At 46.7% G+C, this 25,986-nt stretch overlaps 1 protein-coding gene across 2 annotated transcripts in view; it reads left to right on the top strand.

Annotated features, from left to right (window-relative positions):
* Nucleotides 1-25,986, top strand: part of RUNX1 (runt related transcription factor 1) — a 156,280-nt gene that overhangs the window by 83,613 nt on the left and 46,681 nt on the right. For both annotated transcript variants that reach the window (XM_021405077.1, XM_021405076.1), the window contains exons 3-5: nucleotides 2,150-2,403; nucleotides 6,506-6,662; nucleotides 22,123-22,227. In XM_021405077.1, the coding sequence (XP_021260752.1) occupies nucleotides 2,150-2,403; nucleotides 6,506-6,662; nucleotides 22,123-22,227 (516 nt within the window). The remainder of the gene's footprint in view (nucleotides 1-2,149; nucleotides 2,404-6,505; nucleotides 6,663-22,122; nucleotides 22,228-25,986) is intronic.

Below are 25,986 nucleotides of genomic sequence, written 5' to 3'. Positions count from 1 at the left end.
GGGGCCGGCGGCGGCGGCGGCGGCGCTCGGTCGGGGAGCAGCGGCCGGGGGGCCCCCGCTGGATTTTTGTAGGGGGGGTGGTATCGCCCCCTCCTTCTCCTCCCCCCAGGGGTGAAAGTGCAAGAGGAAGTGCAGCCGCTGCCATCTTTCCTCCGCTCCAAACACACAGGGACGGACGGAGCCGGCAGCCCGGAGCCGCGGCCGCCCGAGCCCCCTCCCTTCCCCGCTCGCCGCCGCCGCAGCTGTTGAGCGCGGCCGCGGGGGCGGCGGCCCCGAGGCGACCGCGGGGAGGGAGCCACCGGGGGTGGGGAATGTGGCGGAGGAACCGCAGCGGCGCGGCGCGGCTCGGCTCTCGGGACGGGGAACTCCGGCACTAAAATTTAAAAAAAAAAAAAAGAAAAAGAAAAGAAAAAAAGAAGGAAGCCCAAACCCAGCCCGCACGGGCAGCCACGCCTCCACCCGGCACATCGCCGCCGGCCCCGCTGCTCCCCGTCGGCTGCGGGGAGCCCGGCTGCGGCTGCTCCCCCGGGAGCCTCCAGCCCCACGCTGCGGGACCGCCCCGCAGCAGCAGGGTCGGCACTCGGGGCTCAGCCCTCGGCGGACGAACCGCGTCCCGCGCAGCAAGCCGCAGCCACACGCGGAACCGCTGCCCGCACAGTAGCGGTGCCGGCGGCGGACGCGCCAATTCCAGGAGCCCCTGGCCCGCGGCCGCGCCCTGGCTGCTCCCGGAAAGGGCTGTGATTGGCCGGCGCCCTCCCCGTATGCAAAGCAGCCGGGGGGATGACATTCCTCCGCACTCCGCCCGCCGCAGCCGACGCGCTGCCGGCCGCCTCCATTCATCCCAGCGGCGGCGGGCGCCGAGCGGAGCGCGGAGCGCGGAGCGGAGCGCGGCGGGACCCGGCGCGGTGTGCGGCTGGCGGGCGGGAGGGCGGGCAGGAAGGCGGCTCTCCCGTGAAGACTCGAGGGCTGTGTGCCGTGGGAATGTGTTGTTCTCCGCGCGACCGTCCGGGCCGGAGGCCGTGAGCGCCGAGCCCGGCTGGGAACTTGGCGTTTGGTCATCCCCGCTTCTCGCTGTCTGCGCGGCGTCCCGCCCCCCGCCACCCGTTTGGCGGAAGGGAAACTCGCAGTGACTCGACGCGGGGCTGTTGGAAACGGGGCTGAGCGCTGCCGGCCGGCTGCGGGGTGCCCGCGCGGCTCTGCGCGGGTTCTGCGCGCTGTTCTTGCCCCGACCCCCGTGTGGCAGGCGGCGGAGGGAAGAGCCATGCTGCCCGAGGCGGGGCTCCACCTGCTGCGGTTGACATCGTGTTAAGCAGCCGCTCCTGCGGCCGAGCGAGAGGAAGACCGCCTCAGATACCGAAGGAAAAAAAAAAAAACAAAAAACAAACCAAAACCAAGTTGGCAACGAGTGACGAAGTTGTTGCAGTGTGGGTTTGAGTGCTGAGGGGAACGGGAGTGAGAGAGAGGGAGCGCTGTGGCACACACCGACCGCAGGGCGCCCGCAGCCGCACCGACACCCGGGGGTGGCCTCAGCCATCGGCCGCGGCTTTACGCAGAGCGCTGTCCCAAAGACAAACCCAAAGACAGACATCTCAAGCCATGCACTGAGCTTTTTATTTTCATTCTTTTTTTTTCTTCTTCTTTTTCTTTTTTTGCGGGAATTATGGCGAGGCCATGAGCACTCGCAGAGCGACGGGAACCAAACGACCGGAGCTGATTTTCGAGGCTGCTTAAAAAAAAAAACAAAAACAAAACAAAACAAAAAACAAGAGCAAAAACCCAGCCGGGCTCTGATGGATCCCCGCCGTGTTTAACCCCCCCGGCGGATCGCGCCGTCAATACTTTATGACGCGCGGTGCGCGTGTGTGCACGCGTCCGGGGCCGTGCTCGCAGCTGTGCCCGGCGGAACCCTGAGCGCCCCTCGGAGCGCGGCGCGCCCCGTTCGGCTCCGCGGAGCCGCCCCCGCGTCCGGCTACAAACTACCAGCGGGCACCGGCCTCCGAACGAGTTGCCCCCGGCTCCCCGCCCCGCGCCCGTGTATGTCGCTCCCCAGAGAGCGGCTCGCCGAAGAGTTCCTCTCGCTTCGCTGTTTTGCCCCAAGCCCTCGGAGGTCCCTCACTCAACAGGCTTGTTGTGATGCGTATCCCCGTAGATACCAGCACCAGCCGCCGCTTCACGCCGCCCTCCACCGCGCTGAGCCCGGGGAAGATGAGCGAGCCGCTGCCGCTGCCCGGCGCCGAGCACAGCGGAGCGCTGGCGGGGAAGCTGCGCGCCGCCGACCGCAGCATGGTGGAGGTCCTGGCGGACCACCCCGGGGAGCTGGTGCGCACCGACAGCCCCAACTTCCTCTGCTCCGTGCTGCCCACCCACTGGCGCTGCAACAAGACGCTGCCCATCGCCTTCAAGGTACGGCTGCACCGCGGGCGGGCGGGGAGGGCAGGGGACGGGACGGGACGGAACGGCTCGGGGAGAAGGGAAGGGAAAAGAGCTGGGACGGGGAGGGAGGGCAGGAGGCGACCTGGCCCAGGTGGGGAACACGGGGCCCGCCACGCACAGCCCGACCCGACCCGACCCTACCGACCCGGGGAGCTCTGCCCCAGTCGCTGCCCCGCGGCAGCCGGCTCAGACCTCTGCGGGAGGAGGGGAGAAAAATAAAGGACCGAACCCGAGGAGATCCCACAGCGCCGAGCCGGGGTGCCAGCGGCGGGCGGTCCTTCCGAAAAAGATCTTAAAAGTAGATAAAAATAATAGACAAAAAAAAAGAAAAAAACGTATTTCCTTTTTTTCTCTTTTATTTCTTCTTTCTTTCGTTTTTTCTTTCTTTTATTTTTTCTTTATTTTTTCTTTCTTCTTTCCTTTTTTTCTGTTTTTCTTTCCTTCTTTCTTTCCTTCTTTCTTTCCTTCTTGCTTTCCTTCTTTCTTTCCTTCTTGCTTTCCTTCTTTCTTTCCTTCTTGCTTTCCTTCTTTCTTTCTTTCCTCCTTTCTTTTTTCTTTTCTTTTTCCTTTCTTTCCTTTTTTTCCCTTTCTTTCCTTCTTTCTTTCCTTCTTTCTTTCCTTCTTTCTTTCCTTCTTTCTTTCCTTCTTTCTTTCCTTCTTTCTTTCCTTCTTTTTTTCCTTCTTTTTTTCCTTCTTTCTTTCCTTTTTCTTTTTTTCCTCCTTTCTTTCCTTCTTTCTTTCTTTCCTCCTTTCTTCCTCTCCTTCTTTCTTTCCTTTTTCTTTTTTTTTCTTCCTCAACCCCCACTCGGAGCCCCCGCAAAGCCGTGGCACAACGCGGGGCTCCCGTCCCGGCTCTCCCCCTGTCCCCGCTGCCCCCCGCGGGACGTGCACGGGGCTCAGCGCTGCTCTCCCTCCCAGCCCCATCCCGGCTTCCCGTTACCCTGCTGCAGGCAAAACTCTTCCCCCTCGCTTTGCTCGATTTCTGCTTTTTGACTTCGGCCTGCCGCTGCCCGAGCGGTTTTCGGGCTGCTCCTTACCCATCCCCGCGAGGCGGGAGCGCCCCGAAGCTCAGAGTTAGGATGGGGGATCGGCAGAGCTCCGTGGGGCGCTCAGCGCCGGACCCCCCGGACCAGCCCTATCCCTCGGGCAGCTTTTGGGGGCAGGCAACCGGCGCGGCTCCCGGGGCTTCGGGAGCGTTTCCCAAAGTCCGCTCACTGCTGGGAGCTCTCCTGGAAGGCAGAGCTCCGTGGAGCCCCGTCGGAGCCGCTCAGCGGCGGGTAAAGCTCCTCCGAAGAGCCGAAAGCGCTCGTGGCGTGGTTTGCCCTCGGAATACGCAAGGAAAGGAAAATGAAGGGGAAAAAAAAAGTAAAAACCACCGAAACCGGAGGGCGTTTCCGGACGCGGTGGAGGCACCTGCCCGCCGGGCAAAAGACTTTTTTAAAGTCGCAATTTTTAAAGTTATTTGGGTCTAACAGAAAATAGAAAACACAGTTAGTTCGTCTGCATCTGGTGTTCTCATCCGATGCAAAAAGCACTGGGTTTTATTATCTCCCATTGCTAACAGTCACTGCACCCACATAAAGGAGGCAGAGAGGTTTCTCCTCACGTTTCCTTATGCAATCTACTCATTACATTTGATCTGTAGGATCGGGATATTATTCCCAAGCACAACGACCATTTCCATTCACATTTTTTTTTCCTAAAGTAAGGAACAATTCAGCGAAACTTAGAGAAAAATATGTGATAGCTGTCACAGGGCGCCATACAGATTCCTTGTCCCAAACGCTGCTTGGAAATCATCTCAGTCTTCATTTAAAAAGGCCAATTTGGTTTGGTTGCTGCACGGGCAGTGAGGCATTTTGATAGCCGGCAGTGCTGCAGCGCTGGTGCTCCCTTCTCTGAAAGCACACGTTTTTTAGGAGCACAGCACAATGCTAGATAAGAGCAGCCAGCAAGTCCCGACTTATCTGTTTAGTCTTTTTTCCTAATGTCAATGTTTGTATTTCTGCTTCTATTGTTTGTGCTTTTTTACCTCTGGTTTCTTTTCTGTGCCGTGAGTTTCTTTTTTATACTTGTTTCTACTATTTTCTTCGCATTTTTTATCGCTGAGGCTGCCTGCGGTGTGATCTGAAAACGGTGCTTCTCAGTATTTGCCCTGTAAAAGCCGACTGACCCTGGATTCGGGCAGGTTTTTCTCCCTAAAAATGCTGTCAGGTATTTTCTTGAACAAGCCAGCACCGTCTGCATCACAGGGAGCCAAGGGTGATGCCCAGATTTCCCCTTTCCCTTCCTCCTGTCCTTACTCTACGTGCATGTATTCAGGTTTTCTGATCTCTTCATAAGAAGTACGTGCTTTAACTTCGCAGCTGTTGATGGCGTAAGCCAGCCCGCTTCATTGCACAGCGCTGCGGAAGGAGAAAAGTTTGTGAAACGTTTTGAGTGGGGACTGTTTGATGCCAGGATCGGGGGAATCTGAAAGGCACAACACTGAGTGCAGAGCAGAGAACAGAATAGGCCACAGAGACAGCTCGTGGCACACGGAGGAGAACAAAAAACAAAAGCACGAGCCACGGTGGAGTGGGAAAGAGGAAGCTGAAATACAGACATAAAGCAGGAATTTTGACGCAGTGATTCAAACTATGTATGTGGAAGTGAAAATAAGGGTGATAGGTGACAGAAGGGAGAGGACTGAAGTAAGAAAAGCAGCCCCCTGCATCAGGCAAAGCTCTAAAATAACTCTCCCTGTCACACTGGGGGAAATGGTTGTTACTGGGAGGACAGCATCAGAGACGGATCGAGCAAACGAGCTGCTGGTCTTGTTTGGAAAGAGCAGCGTGAACAGAAACTAGCAGCGGTCAGCCCGGGCTGTGACTAGCTGGGGCCCATTATAATTGCATGGACGTAAGCTACAAAATGCTAAGAGGAAGGAAAAGTATCAAGCAGCAACTCAGAGGACCTGCTGCAGGACTAGTTCCTCCTGGAGCATGTAAAAGAGGAAATAAAAATGAACTAGACCTTTTCTCCCCCCCTTTTTTATTTTTATTTTTTTGGTAGTAGTCCTGAGGTCACTCCTGTAGATTTATTTTGGGGAAACGTCTTAGCAAGACCGGGGGTTCTAAAAACAATGTGACAGAGGACCTATTTTGAGCTCTTACTTTTGTCAGAGTAGATCAAGAGACACACCAGACATCTATTCGACCGTTGCAGGGGAAAGCCGCTCCGAGAATTCAGTCTTGCTCAGGAAGATAAGATAAAATTAAATTTTTATTACTTTAAAGATGCGAACATTGTAGATACAAGTCAGAAAGCTTAGCGTTAGAAATCTGTACTTCTCCCACTGCATCATATAAAAATTTCGGTGGATGCTGTGTTCCTAAATATTAGTTGGGTAGATACTGGCACTGGGGTGCTACGGTACAAACATTTAGGACGAGGTGAAAGCTTCCAAGCTATTGCAGAAGCTTTTCATTCAGATTCAACTTCCACCGGTCAGATCGCAGGTGAGGTCTTAAGTCAATGATATGCTCTCATGCTTCCAAAGGGAAAAAGGCGTTGTTCAGTAAGTTGTGATTAAGCACTTGGTTGAGGCCTGCTTCTCTGTGTGCTTATTCTGAATTTATATATTCAGATCAGTGGGATGAGCAGAGAGGGAACTGATGCACCTGTGGGGAGCCTGACCCTCTGTGTCCACAAGACATTTGGCTTGGGTCTGTTTTCTCTCAAATTTTACATTTAGATGCTTGTGTTGACTTTCCTGTAGCTTAAAAGTAGGGCTGCTGAAGTAAATCAGATCAGAATCGGTTCCTGTTACTTGAATTTACGTATTGCCAGTTTCAAAAGTATATTTTGGAAGGCTGGTTTGGTGCCTGAGGTGCACATTATACTTTGTATTTCGGATGCGTGTCAATGTAAAAATGTAGCCGTAAGTCTGCAAGGTTTTCCACAAACGAGTTCTAGTCCCATTTTTGTTTCTGCTGCTTTTTCCTATTTTATCACATCACTTGTTGATGTTCTATTCCTGAAAACAGATGTCCCGTGAGGAAGCTGAGGTTTCTGTGCTTTGGTTTGGTAGGTGGTGGCCTTGGGAGATGTACCCGATGGGACGCTGGTCACGGTGATGGCTGGAAACGATGAGAACTACTCTGCAGAACTCAGAAATGCAACGGCTGCCATGAAAAACCAAGTGGCGAGGTTCAACGACCTCAGATTTGTGGGTAGAAGTGGAAGAGGTACGTATCAGTTCGCAGCCGCCGTTCGGTCATCTTTACCTGCTGTGCCCGGCTCTGGTTACACGGAGAGAATTTGAGTGTTATATGTTGAGCTTTCTGCAGTAGGGAGATCTGAGGACAGTTTAAAAGGTGCAGAATCATTTGTGTGTTTTGCTTGTTTTATTCTTCAGTACTTCCATTTTTATACAGTAAGGTCTCATTTAAAAAAATACCACAGTCAGTGAGGCTCACTGTGACTCCAGAATTCTTCCCACCAATTTAGAACAGCAAGGTGTTGCCCATGTTTAAGTTTAAAGAGCACGTTTTCAATTTAAAATAAGAATTCTCAAAAGCTGATCTCTGCAACAGTGTGAGTCAACCTACAATTACAAACAGTTCCCACATTGTTTTGAATTTTCTTCAGGCTTCATTGCGACCTGACAAACCTTTCTCTGACCTTTCTTTCTCTGGAGTAGCTGTAGAACTATACACAGTAGTTGTTATTTAATGTACTACTGCAAGGTGCGTAGGGTGGGATAGAACAGAACAGAACAGACAAGCTTAATATTGGGCTTCCTGCCTCTCCGTGATAACCAGGAATTACGGGTACAAATAGAAGGGTCCTACGAGTGTAAGTAACAAGTCAAAGCTGACTTAGACTGTGTTTATATATAACTGTTGTTGGAAAGGTCCCACATGTGCGGGATCGTGTGCACAAGTAGGCATCCAAAGCTTGATCCAAAACATCAACAGAAGGATGCTTCTTAACTTCAGTCTTTAGCTCAAGCCAGTAATCTTGAAAACCATGGATTTGAAGCAGTCACGTTTACATTTCTGTTATGAGTTTATTTGGAGCACTCCTCCTGCATTACTGCACTTATTCCCATGAGCCAAGCACCTTGGCATGGTCAGGGTGGTTGAAGCAAACCCGCTGCAGCCGGTGAACTGTTGGTTAGACAAAGTGCAGAGAAACAATCAGCCTCTCAGGTTTAAGGTCAAGACTGGAAAACCGTCGCATCCTCCACGTGACTTTGTATGCTATTTACTTATGTATTTTCCTTTTGTCTAATTCATATCTTCAAGTAAAATCGGAACATAACATCACGGTGTTCTAAAGACAACATTGTTACCTAAGGACAATTCAGTGCTGTAGCATTCACAGATCAAAACGATAGTATCTACGGCGCTTACATAGGTTTCTTTATTCTGTCTTTTGGAGCATTTGGTGAAATGCTGTCCCTCACCACCAGACTGAATATTCTGGGGCTCGCAGACCCCTCATCACTATTTTTCCTACCCATGTGGGCACGCTTTAAGCACCTGGGCCATCTCCTGATGTGTGGTGGCACATGCGGCTCTTCCAAGCACGCACTGAGCTACAAGCACGCTTCAGGAGAGTTCAAAGGTGACCCACTTCTGCTCTCTCTCTCAAAATCTCTTACTCGCAGTGGCAGACGGGTCAGGCTTTAGGCTGAGGAAATCATTCTGATTATACACAACAGCTTCTATTTGCCTTTGAATCCAAATGCATTTGTGGATGTTCTTCTAGTGTAAATACTGCCTGCAATTTTAGAAGAACTCAGCCCTCTTGGAACACAGATGCGAGCAGCAAGTACATTTTAAGTCTAAAATCCCCATCTGATCCCTCTGTATTCTGCAGCATTTTTAGCTGAGGGTACAGAAGGAGATGTCTTTTAAATTGTGTTGTTTGGGCTGTCTTCAAAATGTACTTGGTGGAAAACACCCGCAGCTGAGAGCAAAGCTTCGTAATGCTAGCGAAGAATAATAATAGGGTAATGCAGAGAAAATTATATCCATTTACTGAAAACATGAGAGATGCTGTAATGTCTAAAAGTATCAGTCATTAAACATGTTCATTTGTTATATTAAAGGTTCCACCTTTTCAGTAAATGGAATTTGCATTATGATTCAGAGATGACTGTTTAGAAGATTCAAATGAATAGCTGGCAAAGTGGCTGAGAAGCTAATAAAAACAAACCTGTAGTTCAGTTCCTGGCCACGGTAGTGAAGCTAGAAATCATAACAGTGAACTGTGGGATTTTCAAGGTCAAAATTCAGCGGCAGAGGGAGAACAGTGGCTATTCATTCAGCAAGCTTAGCAGAGAGCCTTTCTGAGCCCCTTGCCTGCTGGATGCGGGTGGCTGGAAGCCGTCACTCACGGATGTATGTGCATGTGGATGTGGATGTTGTGCACTTCTGACACCCGGGTGCTCGGGATCGTTTTGGCCGTAGCGTGGTTTGGGAGCGCTGCATGCTGCTAGCCAGTCCTGGAGGTTAAATCTCATAAGCCCATTGGCTGCCCATCTTCGGAGCCAGTGACTAATGTATGCTTGTGTTTACTCCTCCAACAGGGGATTGTTTTCCAAAGGTGTGGATTGTTTGCATTTGGTACATGATTTCTGAGGTGCTGTTCTGTTGAATTTGTATAAAGCCTGAAGCATAAGGTGGCTGCTTCAAAGGGCATTGCTGCCTTTGATACTTTGGTAGAGGAAAATTAACTGAAACTTTGTTTGCTGTGTAATATTTGAGTTTGAATAAGTTCGGTTGCCACCAGTGATAATGAGATGCCAGGAATATTATATGAATAGCCATTGAAAGTTCATGTCGGTTGCGGGCCTAGTGGTCATTATTTGTGTGCCTGCGTGACTTAAAATCACTGCTGGAGAATAAGGAATGGCTTTGCTGAGTGACAGTCCTGGTCCACATCTCTCTTTCACTACGCATCAGCTCTTGCTCAGGTGTAAAGATCCCCATTAAAGCCTCACAGAACTGTCAGCAAGCCACTTTCCTCTCTCTTTTAAAATAGGAGAAAATTGTCGCTCTTTGTATTCCTGACAAATAGTTCAATTTTTCTTCTGTGGGCTTTCAGTGAGGTCTGGCAAGGCAGCCGGCAGTTGCTTCACATGTTCCTGCAGAAGACCATTGTCCCATCCCAGTAAATAAGTGGCTCCACAGGAGCCTTACAACTCACTCCATGCAGAGGTCTGATCCTGTGCATCTCTCAAAGCCCACCATGACCAGACATTAGCTGCACCTAATAGAACTGAATGGCATTTCAGTGCATGTTTGGTACTGAACAGGGAGCACTGGCCCTGTGCTTCTCGGGCTGTGCCTGCAGTTCAGGATTAAAAAAGCAGTTTCCTTCTTGACACCGAGGATGGGAGCTGAGAGTATCGCAGGTCTCCCGAAACAGCGAGATGTTGTATGAAAGCAATTTGGCTGGCTTTCCCGAACAAAACAGATTTACATTGAAATTGGCTGGGGTCCAGAATTGCTATTCCTCACCCTGGTTTGAGAATGCTACTGGGAAAACCTGCCTGTCTGGCTTGTAAACTCAAGTAAGTAATTTCTGAAAGAAAAATGTAGTTTAAAACTTCAGCCAATCTCAGCCCCTCGTGCCTGCTTACCTGTTTAAAAAAACTTTTTCTCCCTCCATTCATAAACATTTCTAACTTCAAACTGCTGCTAGACCAGAGTACCCTGTTTTCTTAATGTATAAGGAACGAGTTTGTGTTACGATGATGAAACAAATCCAGTGCAAAAAGCCTGACACCATGGAAGTTCATTGGATAAAATTAAAAATAAATAGTTATTTTGGAGAGGGCAAGCTTCATGGCTCAGTAAGCATTACATATTTTCCTCATGGAATCATTAATCCCAGTAACTATCTTCTTTGTAGAACGTAACAGTAAAAAAAAAAAACCAACAACAACAATAACAAATAAACATGTTTTCCACATGAAAATAATTATTAATAGGTTATCATAATAGTAGCTAATGGGGAAGTGTCTTGGCTTGATGCAGAAGATCTCAATTTAAAGCTGGAATCTGTAGCTGGAGCTTCGTGATACAGCGAGCTTTCCAGCAGGGTCCTTTTAAAAACTGAGTTTTGGAAAGGACTGAGCATTGAGCCCGCATATATATTTTCTGCCCACTATCGGGATTAGGCTCGTCTGAATAAATTTCACAATAGTTTTCTTTGGAGTTGAGAAAGTACGCCTTTTTCACAGGAGCAGCTGGTAGGAGAGCGCGAGAGGCAGGTTACCAAGCACAGTCATAAGTTTCTGCCTCCAGAAGTCTTCCTTCTGGATATAATTTTGGGGAAGAAAAATCAGTTTGAGCTGGAATCTCAGAAATAGACAAAAGACAAGAATTACTGGCCCGGATCCTGAGTCCAATTATTTTTATTGCTCTTCTGAAGTCAGAATTGTGCTCCTTCTGTGTAGCTTCAGCTTGTGGTTGTGTTATGTAGGCACTTAGTTAAAATTTGTTTTATTTTTACTAAAGCACATTCAAAATTATAAAAGTATGTGCAAAACAGAGGAGGATGCTATTCAGCAGGATCGTAAAATCAGCATTAAGCAGCCACCCGGGTCTGGGTCCAAACCATTGGAATGCTACAGGGGATGTGGTATCAGATACTGGAGTAACGACTCGCCACACTTGCCAGGCGGGACAAAAATAGGAGAAACACAGAGCAGTAATCAGAGCCGAAAAGGAGTCAGTTGGTAGAGCTGAAAAACAAGTGGTTATCAATACCTCGGGCCGATGGATGTGCAGCAGGAGCAGATGTGCCGCCGAGAGGTGTTTGGCACAGAAATCCTTGCCCCGCTTTGTTTAGATGTTGAAATGTATCACAGGGCTCTCATCCGCCATCCTGTCTGGCCCAAGCAAATTTTTCTCTAAAAGACGGAGGCTGGAAGTGGTCATTTAGTTCTTGATTGACATATGGGTGCATGGCTGTGTCACTCATTTCATTGAGAGCTCTGTGTGAATGACGTAGCCTTGCCAGCATTCAGCAAAAGGACTCCTGACCCTAGTGCCCACGAGTCAGTGCATCTTTGAGGTCAGTCAGCACGGGTCACGGTGAGACTGCTGAGCAAAGCCAGCCCTTTAAGCATGGCTGTTCCCAGTGCAAGCCCTGGACAGAGGCTGGCCGAAGCAGACAGGGGAGCAGACTCGCTTATTGCCAGCATCCAGCCCCAGTCGTCATGGGTTCACGCTCGGTACGTGCAGCCGTTTTTCTCTGAACTGCTGATTGTGTAAGAAGGTATATGATACAGCTCAGCGAGGGTGTCTGCATCGAAAACATCATGTGGTCTGCGAGGCTGAGCATGACTGGGGCTATCTTTGCCAGCTCAAAACACTCTGCTGGGTTACTTAAAATTTGGTCTGGGTGAAAGAGCTCTCAATCAGAAAGCGTCAACAGGAGAAAAATAATGGCAGAGTGATTTTGAGAACTTCCTGTCTCCGGGAGCATTACTGCTGTAAACAGTGACCATGCCAAGTGCTGAACCACTGCCTTCATTCCAATAACAATAAATCTATTTTTTGGTTGTGCAGAGCTGTGCTTGTACATTTTTTAAACTCAGGGTAGGGATGAGGATGAGGCAGACGCTATCCTCTGAGCGTTTTCTTATTTTCTGCTATGATAGGAGGACTGGGGCTGACCAGGACACTGTGTCAGGAAGACAGAGGACCTCTCTAGATGAAGAGGTTACATAGTTTCAACTGATCTGCTTGCCCTTGAGCTCTTTCTTTTTACTTTCTTCCTTGATATTTTGTTTTGCTTTGTACTTGAGCTTGCCCCCCTTTAGTGGCTGTTCTGGTAAAATAACATTTATTTTTGTGTGTCGGTAGATAGGTGTGTATGCACGTATATTACAACCCAAGTAACAACTGCCATTTTGTTATCAAAATGAAGTCATTCTGATATTAATTAGGATCTTGGCTTCAGGGCTGGCTAGTGAACTTCAGATGACTGTCCTGTGGCAAGCATTTCTTGTCAGCTCACTCAGCCTTAGCAAAAGTGAGGATGCTGCAAATCAGTGGCTTACAATTGCTGTCAGCAGAGCCTTCCTTTTCCAGCATAGTCATGTGCATAAACCCTCAGCAGTTTGAATCAGTCTCTATTCCCTTCCACAAATCCTTTAGCAACAGCAAAAAAAGAAAAAAAAAAATCCACCATTTTTTCTTTTACCTTGATACTGGCTGACTCTCCACTCTTTTGCTCCCAGCCTGCTTCTCCCCAGTTCTCCCATCATACCATTTCAACGCAGCTTTCTCAGCCTCTTTTAAGCTTCATTCCCTTCATCTGCATCCTGCATCTATCTCCACCCTGTATTCCCCATCCTCTGTTGGTGCCTGTCCCCTTTGAGGCAGCCACCAAGAGCCCCTCACCAATGCCCTGGAGGCCAGGCCACATCCAGCTGCACAAAGCCCTGAGGCGCTTCTGTGTATATTGTGGTGGTGCCTACAGATGACAAACAAGCTGGGCCTTGTGCCTTTACAGCCAGAGCTGGGTTTATCCTATGATGTGGTACTAGGATGGATCTTTGATCCCCTCCATTGTCCTCCTACAAGGAACTGCTGCTCATGCCATGCAGGCTTTGCTTGTGGAGAGGGCCGAGAGGCGAGGAGAGAAGCCATGTCTTGAAGGCTTGATGCCATCAGAGCTCTTTAGCAGGGCGGTGCTTGGAGCAGAGCATACGCACAACATCAGTTCCCTGAAGTTTAGGGAGGAACTGAAGGAAATGCTTTGGCAAGGCCACGGAGTTTCCACAGGCCAGACTTTATGCACCACAGCTCTGACAAAGCCTTGTCCATATCTCAGGCCTCAGAGGCCGTTCTGCTCTTGGAAGTTGTCCCTGGTGGAGCTTGGCAGGTCCCAGTCTCATAATGGCAGTATTATCTCCCCATCGCTGACTGCATGGATATCCATCAAATGACCCCAGACTTCTGCTGAGCTCTTAAATCAATGCGTATTGCATTAGCATAATGACAGCATGGAGGAGTCCTTCCTCTAAGAAAATGAGTGCAGAGTAAACAGTCCCCACGCACACTCCCACGCTCAGGCTGCTGCTGGAGAGGTGACCTGTCAGGTTGCCTTTCCTGCTTTAGGCTGCTGCAGGCCCAAGTCGCCCTTGCTGAACTGGCAGTGATGATCACAAAGGGCTCCTCACCTGCCGCATTCAGAGCAACACATTGCTCTTCCAGTGAACCCACGCCTTCACTGTTCACTGTGCCTGCAGCCTCACCAAGAGGCCATTGTCCTCGCTGTTGTGTAGGGCAAGGAGCGTGCTCGGCCCTGGTCCCAGCAGCGTCCTAAGGCACTGAGGTGTGCCAGCATCTGTCCAGAGAGGAGGCCAGGCCAGGTGCTGGAGGAAGGCAGAGGAGCTCCCACGGAACCTAGGTCTCGGAGGGCTTTCTCTAGGCCCACGGGACCACGCACCGTAAGGTGAAGGTGCCTCAGAATAGGATCTGCCACAAACCACAGCAGCCATTACACCGTTGTCCTCACAACTGGCTGTGCTGAGCTGTTCTTCCCCAGGGGCTGAGCTTGTGGCTGTGGAACAGCAGGGCCGTGCAGCAGGGGAAGCTCCCTCAGCCAGAAGGTGCCTGGACAAGGATGCCGAGGGGTGTAATTTGGGGCTGAAGCATTTAAATCAAACCTGAATCCCACTTCAGGCAGCTAAATCCTCTTGTGAAGCTGGGCCTTCACCTTTTCATGTCTGTCTCATCCCCTGTAAAGTGTGGGTGATAATTTCTACCTCAAAAAGCTTATTAATGGCTTGAAATTATAGCTAAGTTAAGGACTATTATTAGGTTTAAGGATCTCGAGGCATTTTCTGTGAGAAGGTGGTAGGTAGCTTCGCATTTAAGTCATCTCATTTTGAACTGTCCTTTCCATTTTGAGCTCCTGTTGCTGTTTTTCCCTGAACTGTTGAGCAGTGACACAGCACTCTGCTGAACGATGGTGAGCTGGATGTGCTTCTGGAGGCTGTCATTTCTGAATGTTTATGTACAGATACCCTAGGCTCCAAGTATAGGGAAGCACCGTGTTTAAAACTAAAACGATACCACAGTGAAAAAAAGAAAACAACTCCTTGATATGTGGTAAGCCGCAGCTTGAAAGCAGAAGTTCAGTTTTTGGTGTGGCCAGTTCAAATGGAGTGTCAGAAATTTATATTAGAGTTGTCTTAGGGAAAAAATAGCTCTTGTAAATTCTTACTGACACTTTAATTCCACCCGCTCAAAATCTGTGTTCAAACATTACGGACACATATATTTGTGTAAATTGTGCATATACATTTCAAGTCTCAAAAATACAACAAGAAGCACTGCATTTTAAAACTCGGGCTGTAATCTCTCTGAGCTACAGCTCTGCTGCAGAGGCCAAGCACCCCATAGCATCTCATTCTTCCTGTGCTGTAATTATTGTCTCCACCCAAGTTCATAAGAATTTTATAGTGGTTACTGCAGCAACTCCACTTATAGTTAGAGGCTGCTTGGCTTTTCCATTAAAAGGTCTTCTCTCTACTTCCCCCTCAACCCAATCTTTTAATGCTTTAATCCATTTTGCAAACTTGATCTGCAGGCTTTCAGTCTAGGAAGGCATCCCACCCTCAAGATTCGGTTAAAATAGGTCACTCAGGTCGTCTTTCAGAACAGGATGGAAAAATACTTTTTTTTCTTATTGACAGACGTGGTTGTTACTCTTGGTGCCTGCGCACACACACATATGCATGCACCACCTCTGTCTCAAAGCCTGAAAGCTGGAATGTACATAGGACATAAACCTAATGTTTATGCCAGCCAAATTCCTACCATAGTTTGAAATAGTCACTCTTCAGAAATTAGACAACATCACAGTATAGGGGAATTCCTGGTGGTTTTGTGTATTTGCGGATTGTTGGTGTTGCTGTGGAAAAGTGACTAATGTCAAAGATGCTACTAGGCTGACCAGTGTTAGACGCCCTGCCTTCAGAGACCTGCCACCCAGGTCCCAAATCACTTGGATGCATGTTTCCTCTCTTCAGTTAGTTTGCTTATATCTCAGAGATGTCCTCCAGATAGAAGCATATCTTCTGCAGCTCCCTTCCTGATAAATGACCACGACCATTTGGTATCTACATCTGGTATCTCCAGCTACTGAACCACCACAGCTTTGTCTCTAAGCAGTTGAAACTGTGCTTTTGTGGTCACCTGCTGAACCACACTCCCAGGATTTTTGTGGTGGAAAAAATAGCATGAAGATAGTAGGAGTAGTAACCCAGGGGAAGGAACCTGAAGGAATCAAAATTGAGACTGGTAACTTGTATGCAACACCTTGAACATCAGTCCCTGAGCAGAGCAGGACCACCTTGCAGGCACACAGTGCAGCAGCAGCAGTGGTGGCTGCACTTTTACACACATTGCCAGGCTGTCGGGGACAGGATTAGCATGGAGGCCCCTGCAAGGCTGCAGGAGGCAGTACCAATATCATGATGACAGCATGCGGAACTGAGAAGTGAAACCCATCATCAGTGCAGAAGTGAAACTTGCTGCACACAAACTTGTCAAATTAAAATGTAAACAACCATTTCAAAAAAAGAGAGAAAAATTGAAACGGTTTTAGTGAGCTGAGTCCTCTCTTTCAGGGCTTGAGAGGGTGAACAATAATATTTGTGCAATGGAGAATTGCTCCTCTGAGGATTGTCAGGGACAGGCTGCAGAAGAGTATCAGGGACTGTCCTTATCACCCAGATAATGGTTTTAAGGTAAATGTAGATGTTATACCGACTGCTGAGCTTGGCAGTGCCTCTATTAATGTTGCTCAGATTTCGGTTATGTAATTTTGGTTGCTTAACATGGTCCCTGTGGTGCCTTAGGTTAAGTGCCATACGTACGCCTCCCCAAAGTAACGCCTTGAAATGATTTCATCCCAGATAAAACCTCCCACCAGCCTTCCAGCACAGGGAAACCATGGTGAAAAAAGGGCTTGGAGAGCAGGTGAGGAGGAGCAGAGGAAGCGCACGTCCTTCCTCAGTGCTGGGCCATGCTGCAGGATGTCAGAGGGAAGCAGACAGGCAGGAGCCCTGCGGGGATACCCTGCTCAGCTCAGCAGAGCTGCTTACAGCTTTGTCAGTGCCTGTTGTGCAGCAAATGAAGTTCAGCACTGGGGCCAAGCGTGCAGCAGGGCCCTTTGGGCCATTTGCATGGAAACTTGGTCCCACGTAAATCCAGAACAAAACACCTATTGATGTATCAGGATCAAGTTTTCATTCTGCGCGAGTAAATGCTGCGTAAACACAGATAGGATAACTTCCTGGAGTGAGGCACTTGACAGCAATGCTCAAAAGTGCACCTTCATGCTGACCCAGTCTGGTTTGGCAGGTGAATTTCCCATGTCTCAGACTTGCTTCGCACACACACAAAGGACAGCCCTACAAATATGCAAAGGGATCGGTTGTCCATGCAGCTGATTTGCATGCACAGTCCTTGCGTTGCTTTGGGCTGCGACCCTGATTTGCTGCCATTTCCCCATGTGCTCATTGATCCACTTGGTCCGTTGTTCTGCAGTGGTCAGAGTTTGCAAACACTTTACAGCAGGGCAGTGCACGAGGTTCATAACAGGTTTTTCTTATATTTAAATTCAGCGGCATTTGCGGTACTGCTGGTAAACAAATGATGCTCTTTTGATGCCACTTACTTCAGCTGCAGTGCTTTTCTGAAAGAATAGCCACTGGACCAAGTGTAACAGGCAAAGCAGTGTTCTTACCTTGTGAAACTGTCACTGACAACAGAACAATTACCACACAGGGACAGAATCTGGAGTTGTGTGGGTTTTTTTGCAGCTGGACATATAGTTGGAAGAACTACAAAAATATTTCACTTGCATCATGAGCAACAGTTAACTAATGCAGGGTCAAATTATGTTGGCCCTTTTCACCCCATCGATTACATTTGAATTATTCAGCTAATAAGTTATAATGTGCCTTAAGTGAGAAAAATGGCAAAATTTGGCCCTAGTGTACAGCAGCCGACTGTTGAGAGTGAATATACGTGTGTGTGCATTGCTTCCTGCCCAGAGATGCAGTCCAATATGTTAAAGTGCAGTAGATACCTTTACTTTGGCAGACACCCAGGAAGATGTTGTGAGAAATTGTAAGGATGTGTACAATGGATCATTTAGCATGGTTTAATAAAGGTAAAGGCATAAGTACTAAAAAGTAGAAGCCTAATAAAAAGAATAGTATCGTAATCTTTTTTACTAGGATCTGGAAGTCTCTCACTATTATCATAGAAATGTCTGTACTATAATTTGTATTGCATTTTTTTTATTTCATATTTTTTCCATCCGTGTCTTTTGTCCTTATCAGCACAAGCATTCTTGGCTCCTTGCCCTTCTTCTTCTTTTTATCTAATATTTTACCGTAATGATTTTAAAATATATATATATATATACTTTAATGGCACATCTATGATCAGCAGTAAAAAATCCCCAAAGCAAAATGCAGTAAATGTGATCACAGCATCTGTTGGCTCCCTTCCACATGGGCAAACTTCTGAAGCTTTAACTCCATTTTTACTCTGTCCTCATTTGGTTGAGCCTTCTTCAGTGGAATCTATCTTTTTGTGTAAGTATGGCATGGATTAAAGTGAAGGGGTAGATCTGAGGGGTGGCTTGTCTTCCCCAAACTGTCTGTTCCCATTCCTCCTTGCATCTGCCCATGAAACCACTGATATTTTAAGCACGCCTTCCCCCTCCCCGCCCCCCCCAGTTGCATTTGGCCATGACACTACTCAGAGTTGACTAAAGCAGCACACAGGAGCTTCATGTGACCATGTTGTCACTTAGGATTCATATTTTCCTCCTCATTTCCTCTCGGACATTCCCAGGGGCCGTAGTTTACAAGCCTATTGCTCCCTCTAGAGCCTGTCGGTCCAGTGCAGGACTGTTCCGGGGGACGAGTGACATAAATCCCTTTCCTTGCCAGGTGTGAGCTCATGGCTCTCTTTCCTTCCAGACTCAGACAGATGTGATGCAGCTGAATGCAAAGCTCAAGTCGTTGTGTTGCAATGCAGAGAACAGGCACAACACGTTCAGGTGCTTGGGAACTGGAGGCTGATCTTTGCTGGTCGAAGTGCAATATTGCTGAGCAGGCATTGGCTGGCATTGCTCTCTGCACTTACTCTTAAGTTCTTACAGTTTTGCACAGCATCAAGGGATCTTGTAAGCAATTCTGTGAAGTAAGGAGCTAGGGATAACTGATTTAATCTATCTGACTTTGTCTGTCAAGTCAGCAGCAATTCTTGAGGGCACAGTTGATAGCCCAGTCTCCAACAAACCCTTTGACAGTCTCCAGTCTCTCTTTCAAAAGTGAGTGTTGTATTTTGGGCAGAACCGCTACTGTTCCCTTTATTTTTTTCTGAAAGAGTACTGACTTTAATGCTCCTGCAAAATAAACATTACTGGGCAATTTTTCCTATCCTAGTTATGTGGGAAGATTTGACAGAAGCAGTGAGTCTCGTGCTGTTTACTTACACACGTGAGGGGATGTGTAATGTCTGTGGGGAGAGTTTCCAAAGGCAGAGCTCTGTCCCACATCAGGAGAATTTAATCTTTGGGCTTAGCTGGTGTTCTGTGGCTAATATTAGGTGCTGCCAGGGGAGCTGTGGAGAGCAACAGTCTCTGAAAGGATTCTTGCACCCAGCAAGGCATGGTTTGGCATGGACGTTGCCTTTCAAGTGTTTCACCATCAGCAAAGACTCCCAAAATGATGGTGTAGGGATTGGCTTAAACATACTGAGGAATACATCATGGACCTTGACTAAGCTGTGTGTGATTTTCTGTAGTTTTATGGGACCAGAGGATCTCAGATTTTGGTGTTAGTCAGTGAAGGGCTACATACTACCTTGCTATCACTGCTCAACCATAACCAAATTGTCATTGTGATTGTTTGAAGCATCTGAGCCAGGCCAGCATTTCAGAAGGTCCTATTGGGTTGTGTGACCCCCCTCTGCAGCCACTGTAGAGCTTAGTCCTTCACTTAGCCTTGGAGGCACCCGCTCCTTTATAGTTTATAGACATACTGTCATCCCAAAGCAGGTACATCCATAAAACATACATTTCACTAACAATACCTCCAATCTAAACCTACCTTTGTCAACCAGACATATAAATGAATAATGTAGAAGCTATGAATAAGAATGATAAAACCACTTAATAAAAGTAAATGTAAATGAAACAGAAGAACCAGAGAAAAGCGCAGCCAGAATTATTGGTAAGCAGCAATGAGTGACACATAGGTTTATGGTTATATAGTCCTGTGGTTAACCAGTATGTGGTTAATGAATACTCTTCTGTCAACAAGAAGTAAGCTAAGTATCTTCCTGCTTTTGCCAGTTTGTATCACAGCCTTGAACTGGTTCTGAGTTCTCATCTGCTCTTTTGAAGATCTTGGAAGTAACTTCACTCCCCTCTTCTTCTTCATTTTGGTCTCATAGACTGGTAATGTGGCCTCATTTTCCTGAAGTTCATTATCTTAATATCTTCTTTTTCTGCATTTTTTCTATCTGGAAGGACCACAAGGGACTTAAAAAAAAATAAATTGTCTATGTATTCTAGCAAAACAGCAGCAGCACCTTACCTAATGCATCAGCAGTTGTCAAGAAATGAAACTGGGATCAAGATGAAAATGCTGCAGATTAGTACAGGGAATAATGTATGTTTTCAAAGTCTCTTCCAGCCTTGGTGATCTAGGTGTTGTATGTGATAATACAGGGATTTTTTTTTTCTAGAAGGAAGATCTACAGGCACCTCTCTGATACTTAAGTATAATGCTCTGAGTGTGATTAGGGGTATTTTTTTGGTTGAAAACTTACTGAACTTTACTCCTGATGCCTTATAGAAAAATCTGGTCTACAGGTGGAAAAACAGCAACAAAGTTTTATTTTGTAATTTAGCATTTAAACACTGTCAGGAGCACAATGATCCTTGGTCTTGGTAGATGTAGGACCCAAGAGTTGAGGGCTAAGGGCCGTCAAACAGGGATCTAAAATTACTTTTGCTGCTCTTGCAGTTCTTTTGATCTCAAGGAGTGCTTTCTAGTGAGGATGTGGAGGTGGGAAGATAGTGGCCTGCGATCTGGGAGGGTTGTGTTTCAGCTTCTGTTTTCTCAGGGCTGTGATTCAGGATTATTGTCGGATTTAGTTGCAGCAGCCAAAGTGGTTAGCATCGCTGGCCACAGGCTTCCTGTTAGATCTTGGCCAAGACACTTTATCTCCCCACAGTTCCTCATCTGTAAAGTGGGGAGAATACCTCTCTAATTCACTGGGCTGTGATGAGGACAGTTTCCAGTAACAGTTATGTGTGTGTGCACCCGCTGCAATGTTGATGCAGACCATTAGCACCAAAGTAGGAACTGCATTAAGAGAAGTATTGAATTTCAAGTAAATGTGCATAGGGAGGGGAGGAATATTGCTGCTAGAGGCAGGCATTTATACTTGTATTTACATTTATATCTATATACAGATAAACCAAACAAATTATCAAAATGGGAGGTCTTATAAGGGAATATGCTCAGCCTTCATGGGGGCTGGAGCCAGGCAGTGAAATGAAACAGGCAGAGCTGTACATGCCCGGAGGAGAAGAACCTCAATCTTCTTACAACAGTTCCTGGTAATCTAACTTGGGGTGATGGCCCTTGTTGTCTCTGATAGTGAAGATACCAGTATCTGAGACCTCCATGATGCTGAGATAAGGATGCTAAACCTGCCGATAGCCAATGTTTTTATCGCTGTCCAGGCCAAAGCCATAATAAATACAAACATGAGGTCTTATCAAAGATAGAGAAAATTACTTTTGTTACTGAAAAAATGCCTGAAGTAGTGTTGGCGTTGTCCAAAAACAAATCCAGAAGTAGCAGGATTTGAATGCCTCGTGGCCACAGAGGGATACAAAACCATCCAGCCTCCCCAGCAGCCATCCAAATGCGCACTTTTGAGAACTCAGATCTGTGGCATGCGCACAACGGTTTTGAAAAGGCTTTCACAGTTTTCTTATTGGATAATAGAGAAACTGAGCATAATGCTCTGCTATGTCTTCATAAAATGTTTTAATTCTCTGTGGACAAGCTGTGGGGATTTTTTTTTTCCATTCCCTTGTTTTTTGGCATTGCAGTAGCAGATTATTTTTAAAGGATTCTGGTTCATAATATGGAATTGATCTAATGCTAGCTTCAACCACAAAGCATGGAATTTTATGATCCGCCTCGGGGACCTGAGCACCCAGTTCTCTTTAATTTTAACAAGCGCTGTTGATCAGATTCCCTTGGCAGTTTTGGAAGAGTCAACCACAATTTCTAAGCTTCTCTGAACTAACCGACTTTCAAAAGTTCAGATAATGCACCAGTAGTCTAGTAGATCAGATAAACTATAACTGTTAGGGGTAACCTCCTTATTTTGCAAACAAAGTGTAGAACATTTACATATAAATTGATTTTTTTTTCCAAATGCTTTGAGCAGTTGCCACGGAGGGAACGCATCCAGCAGCAGACAGTAGTGAGCCCATGCTGCCTCATATCTGTCTGTAGATACAGACAGCTAGCAGTTAGTGTCCTTTGGTGTGTTCTGATTCTGTTTGAAAGGACAACCTTTTCTCAATACATATGTTCAGTAACCTTCTCTCCTCTTGCAGGGAAAAGCTTCACACTGACTATCACAGTCTTCACGAACCCACCACAAGTAGCCACGTACCACAGAGCCATCAAGATAACAGTGGATGGACCTCGCGAACCCAGAAGTAAGTGAACTAAAAAGAGCATTTGCAGAAGGTCACATTGATTATTTAGGGCAGGCATTCATCACCAGCCGTATGCGATGCAACATCCAGTGCATGTGGAGCAGTGGGTGTGCCTCAAGCCAAGGCTGTCCTATGAGTGGTTTTAATTATGCCCTCCTGAAGGCTTATTTTTCAAGGGTGTCCAGCTGATCTAGAATATGAATTACTTTGCATTTATAAAGTATCTACCCAGGGATGGTTTGGATCATACCCAAAAGCTGACAGAAGGCATGCTGGTAAAAGGTGGGCAGCGTATACCTTATGCATCATTTCTTGCTAGTCTCGTCTTTCAGATGTTAAGAGGGTTTTAAAGTATTGGAAACCAATATGTCATTGATCTAAGTTTTCAAGCTCAGCTACCCTGCAAAAATAAATGAATGCCTGAGAGGCAACACCTGGTTTCTCCCTTGTAGAGTTCACTGTGCCTCACCGTACAACTTGGGAGAACAGCAATTGCTGAGAGCGATGCTTCCAGCAAGCAGACACAATTACCCCGGTGAGACACTCGTTCTCACAGACAGGCAGTGTTTCCTTCTTTTTTTTTCTTTTTTTAAGATTGAGGTGTAAGGAGAAGATGAACGATTCGATATCCCAGGGGAATATCCACACCGTTTACGCACGTGGTTGTTTTCGTTAGGTTAGAAGGGGAAGGTTGCTTTGTTTTGGGGTAAGTGAGGGTTGCACAGGAAGGCAGATGTAGGTGCTTCTGTAGCATGCACTCCGCCTGTTCCCACAGGCAGTCTTTAACCTCAGATTGTGGAATTTTCATATTTCTATCAAAATGCCCTGATGTAAATTGAGGTTTGTGGTTAGTTTTTCACTCCTCCTGCACACTTGGCAGAAGTTCTGGCTATTGCTTAAGTGGAGTCGTCCTGGGAGAAGAAAGCAGTAAGATTCAAACACCCACTAGGGAATGAGACATGCAGCTCGGGGCTACTTTAACTGAGTGGTGGAAGAGAAGGAGGGTTTGAAACTTGACTTTAAATATCTTAGAAAACTCCTAACTTTCATATGCATTTTTTTTAATGGAGCCTTCATTTGCCTGAGTCACATCATGATGCTGCATGCATTTAATGGGAAAATCTGACCTACGTGTATTTTTTAAAACTTAAAACAAAGTGCTGCTGCCAGGATAAGGCTTCTTCTTTAGTTTATATTTGTTATTGTTTCTTTCTGAAAACTGGTTGAATTGTCCCTGAAAAATATCCTTCATGAACCAGGTACCAGGTTCACAGCTGTGCACATAAAATAGATATTTGTATATGCAAGCTCCAGATTTGCATATGCAATTACCTGGACATGTTCACAGTTTGCATACAACAAATAAGCTTTGTTTTTTTGAGTATGAGTCTGCTAGAATAGTAAGACACAAAATCATTCTGCAGGCATACCCTACTGTTTTAAATCAATTCTTCAGTTGGTATAGTAGTTAATATTTAATAAGATTCTACATTTTAAAAAGGAAGTAGAAATATAATACGTACTGAAGCAACACTCATATCTTCCTGACTCAAATGTATGTAAAAGCTTCCTTGTAAATGATTTCACTTTGTCATAGGCAAGCCAGAGGTACAAAGGAGTTCCGTACTCAAGGAGGTTGTACGTGTGCCATGCTCCTCTCGGCAGGAGTGCACAGCTTTTATTGCTAAGTCACTCATGACGCCAGGTGGAAGGGATTCTGCTCCTTTCACTTCTAAGCGGGCTGGTCCTGCAGGCTGACTTCTCACCAGCTTTGGAACTGTGGCGGCTGTTGCAGTCATAGAATCACAGAAGAGTTTGGGTTGGAAGGGACCTCAAAGATCATTGATCTCCAACCCCTGCCATGGGCAGGGCTGCCCCCCACCAGCTCAGGCTGCCCAGGGCCCCATCCAACCTGGCCATGAGCGCCTCCAGGGATGGGGCACCACAGCTTCTCTGGGCAGCCTGTGCCAGCACCTCACTGCCCTCCGAGGAAAAAAATTCCTCCTACCATCTGACCTAAATCTCTCCTCTTTTAGTTTAAAGCTATTCCCTCTTTCCCTATCACTATCAGACCATGTAAAAAGTCACATCCCTTCCTACTTATAAGCTCCCTTCAAGTACTGGAAGGCTGCAATGAAGTCTGCCTTAAGTCTTCTCTTCTCCAAGCTCAATCTGCTCTCTGCTGTCCTTATCCCATGTTTGGCCGAAATACTGAGTGGCTTGAAAGGATGAAGAGCTATGAAGGAAGGAAGAAGTGGTACTCAGAGCTTTCTCCCTTCCTTGTTCCTCACATGTTTGGAACAACCCTGACCACAGCTCAGTTTTCCCAACTGTCGCCCAGTCACCAGTTTTTAGTAATCAAGCTCAGAATTCATTTTCTTCAAATAACTGCTATGTCTCTGAGACAGTCCTAGCTGTTTGAGGCTATACATGTTTTTTTTTTCTCCCCCCTCTCAGTGGGTGTATCCTGTTCTGCAATGCTCTGATTAGATCAAGGTACATTTATAGCCTGTACCAAAATAGTTTGTGCCGCTGTTACCTGTGCGGGATTTGTGGTTGAACGTATCAGTACCTGCATACCATGTACTGAATGGATTTAAAATGACATCAGCCTTCTTGCATATCAAAATGAAACTGGGAGAGAAGTGCTTCCAGCTTGGTGATCAATATTTGGGAACTTCCATGCCTGCAGATTCATGACTCAGTCTCTCGCCTGAGCTGAAGGAATTGCAGAAATACTGACCCATGTTTTCTAAGATATCCTGATTCAAAAGTGTCAACGGTTTACGGGCGTTAGGCCCGATTCCGTGACAAAGGGGACGGGGGACCCAAGGGCCCACGTCCCGGGAAAAGGGGAAAGGGGAAAAGGGTAGGGAGATGGCCCTGAGAGCAAAGAACAGCGGCAACAATCTGAGGAGAAACAAACTAATTTACTAAATAAAATATCGGAATGCAAAACAACACACTATAATACAATATAATTACAATTTAAGCTGATAAATCCAATACAGAGAGAGAGAATGTCCCAAAATCAAGGTAGGCCTTACTCTACTACCGACGATAAGATGGCTGGAGAGCAAGGTGCTGCCAAGACGAGAGACGGCGGAAAAAAGGGACGAGGTCTCGTGATCTGCAAGTTTTTATACTGCGAGCTTCTATCTTTTCCCTCCGGCTGGAAAATGGTAACAAAGGAGCAAAGTACCGTGGGGACTGTAGTAGTCCTTCTCTTCTGAGAACTAGGTATGTCCACTACATGATGTTATGATGTGGAATACCAATAACCGAAAATCACAAAACCATGACAAAAAGAAATGTGGGAAAGAGAGCAGTAGGAACAAAATTTCACTTCTGCTGTCTTGCAGACCCCTGGAAAAACCATGCTTAACTCCAAAACCAACTGTAGTAACAAATGTTGATTCAGTTACTTTATGTTTGTAGTGATTGCGGATAGGCTGAATTCTCGTGAGCGTCTACATGACCTGTAAAAAATACTGGGTGGTAAGATGTCATTTTTAAGATAAAAGTTAGAGCTTCATACCAGGACAATTTTCACTGAACTTAACAGGTTGTAGAAATATCTTTTTTTTTTAATTAAAAAAAAATAACACCAAACCTTTAGACCAATTAACTTCAGAAATAACAGAAACACGTTCTTTTGTCTTTAGAGAATGACAGAATAAGAGCAGTTTCTGAGCCAGAATTAAAAGGGTTCTAAAATCTATTTATTTTAATGATAAAGGACAGCCTCTTAAGCTATGC

Source organism: Numida meleagris, chromosome 1, assembly GCF_002078875.1.
Source record: "Numida meleagris isolate 19003 breed g44 Domestic line chromosome 1, NumMel1.0, whole genome shotgun sequence".
Lineage (NCBI taxonomy): Eukaryota > Metazoa > Chordata > Aves > Galliformes > Numididae > Numida > Numida meleagris.
The sequence above is the reverse complement of the archived record's forward strand: the minus strand, read 5'-3'. Positions and strand labels throughout refer to the sequence as shown.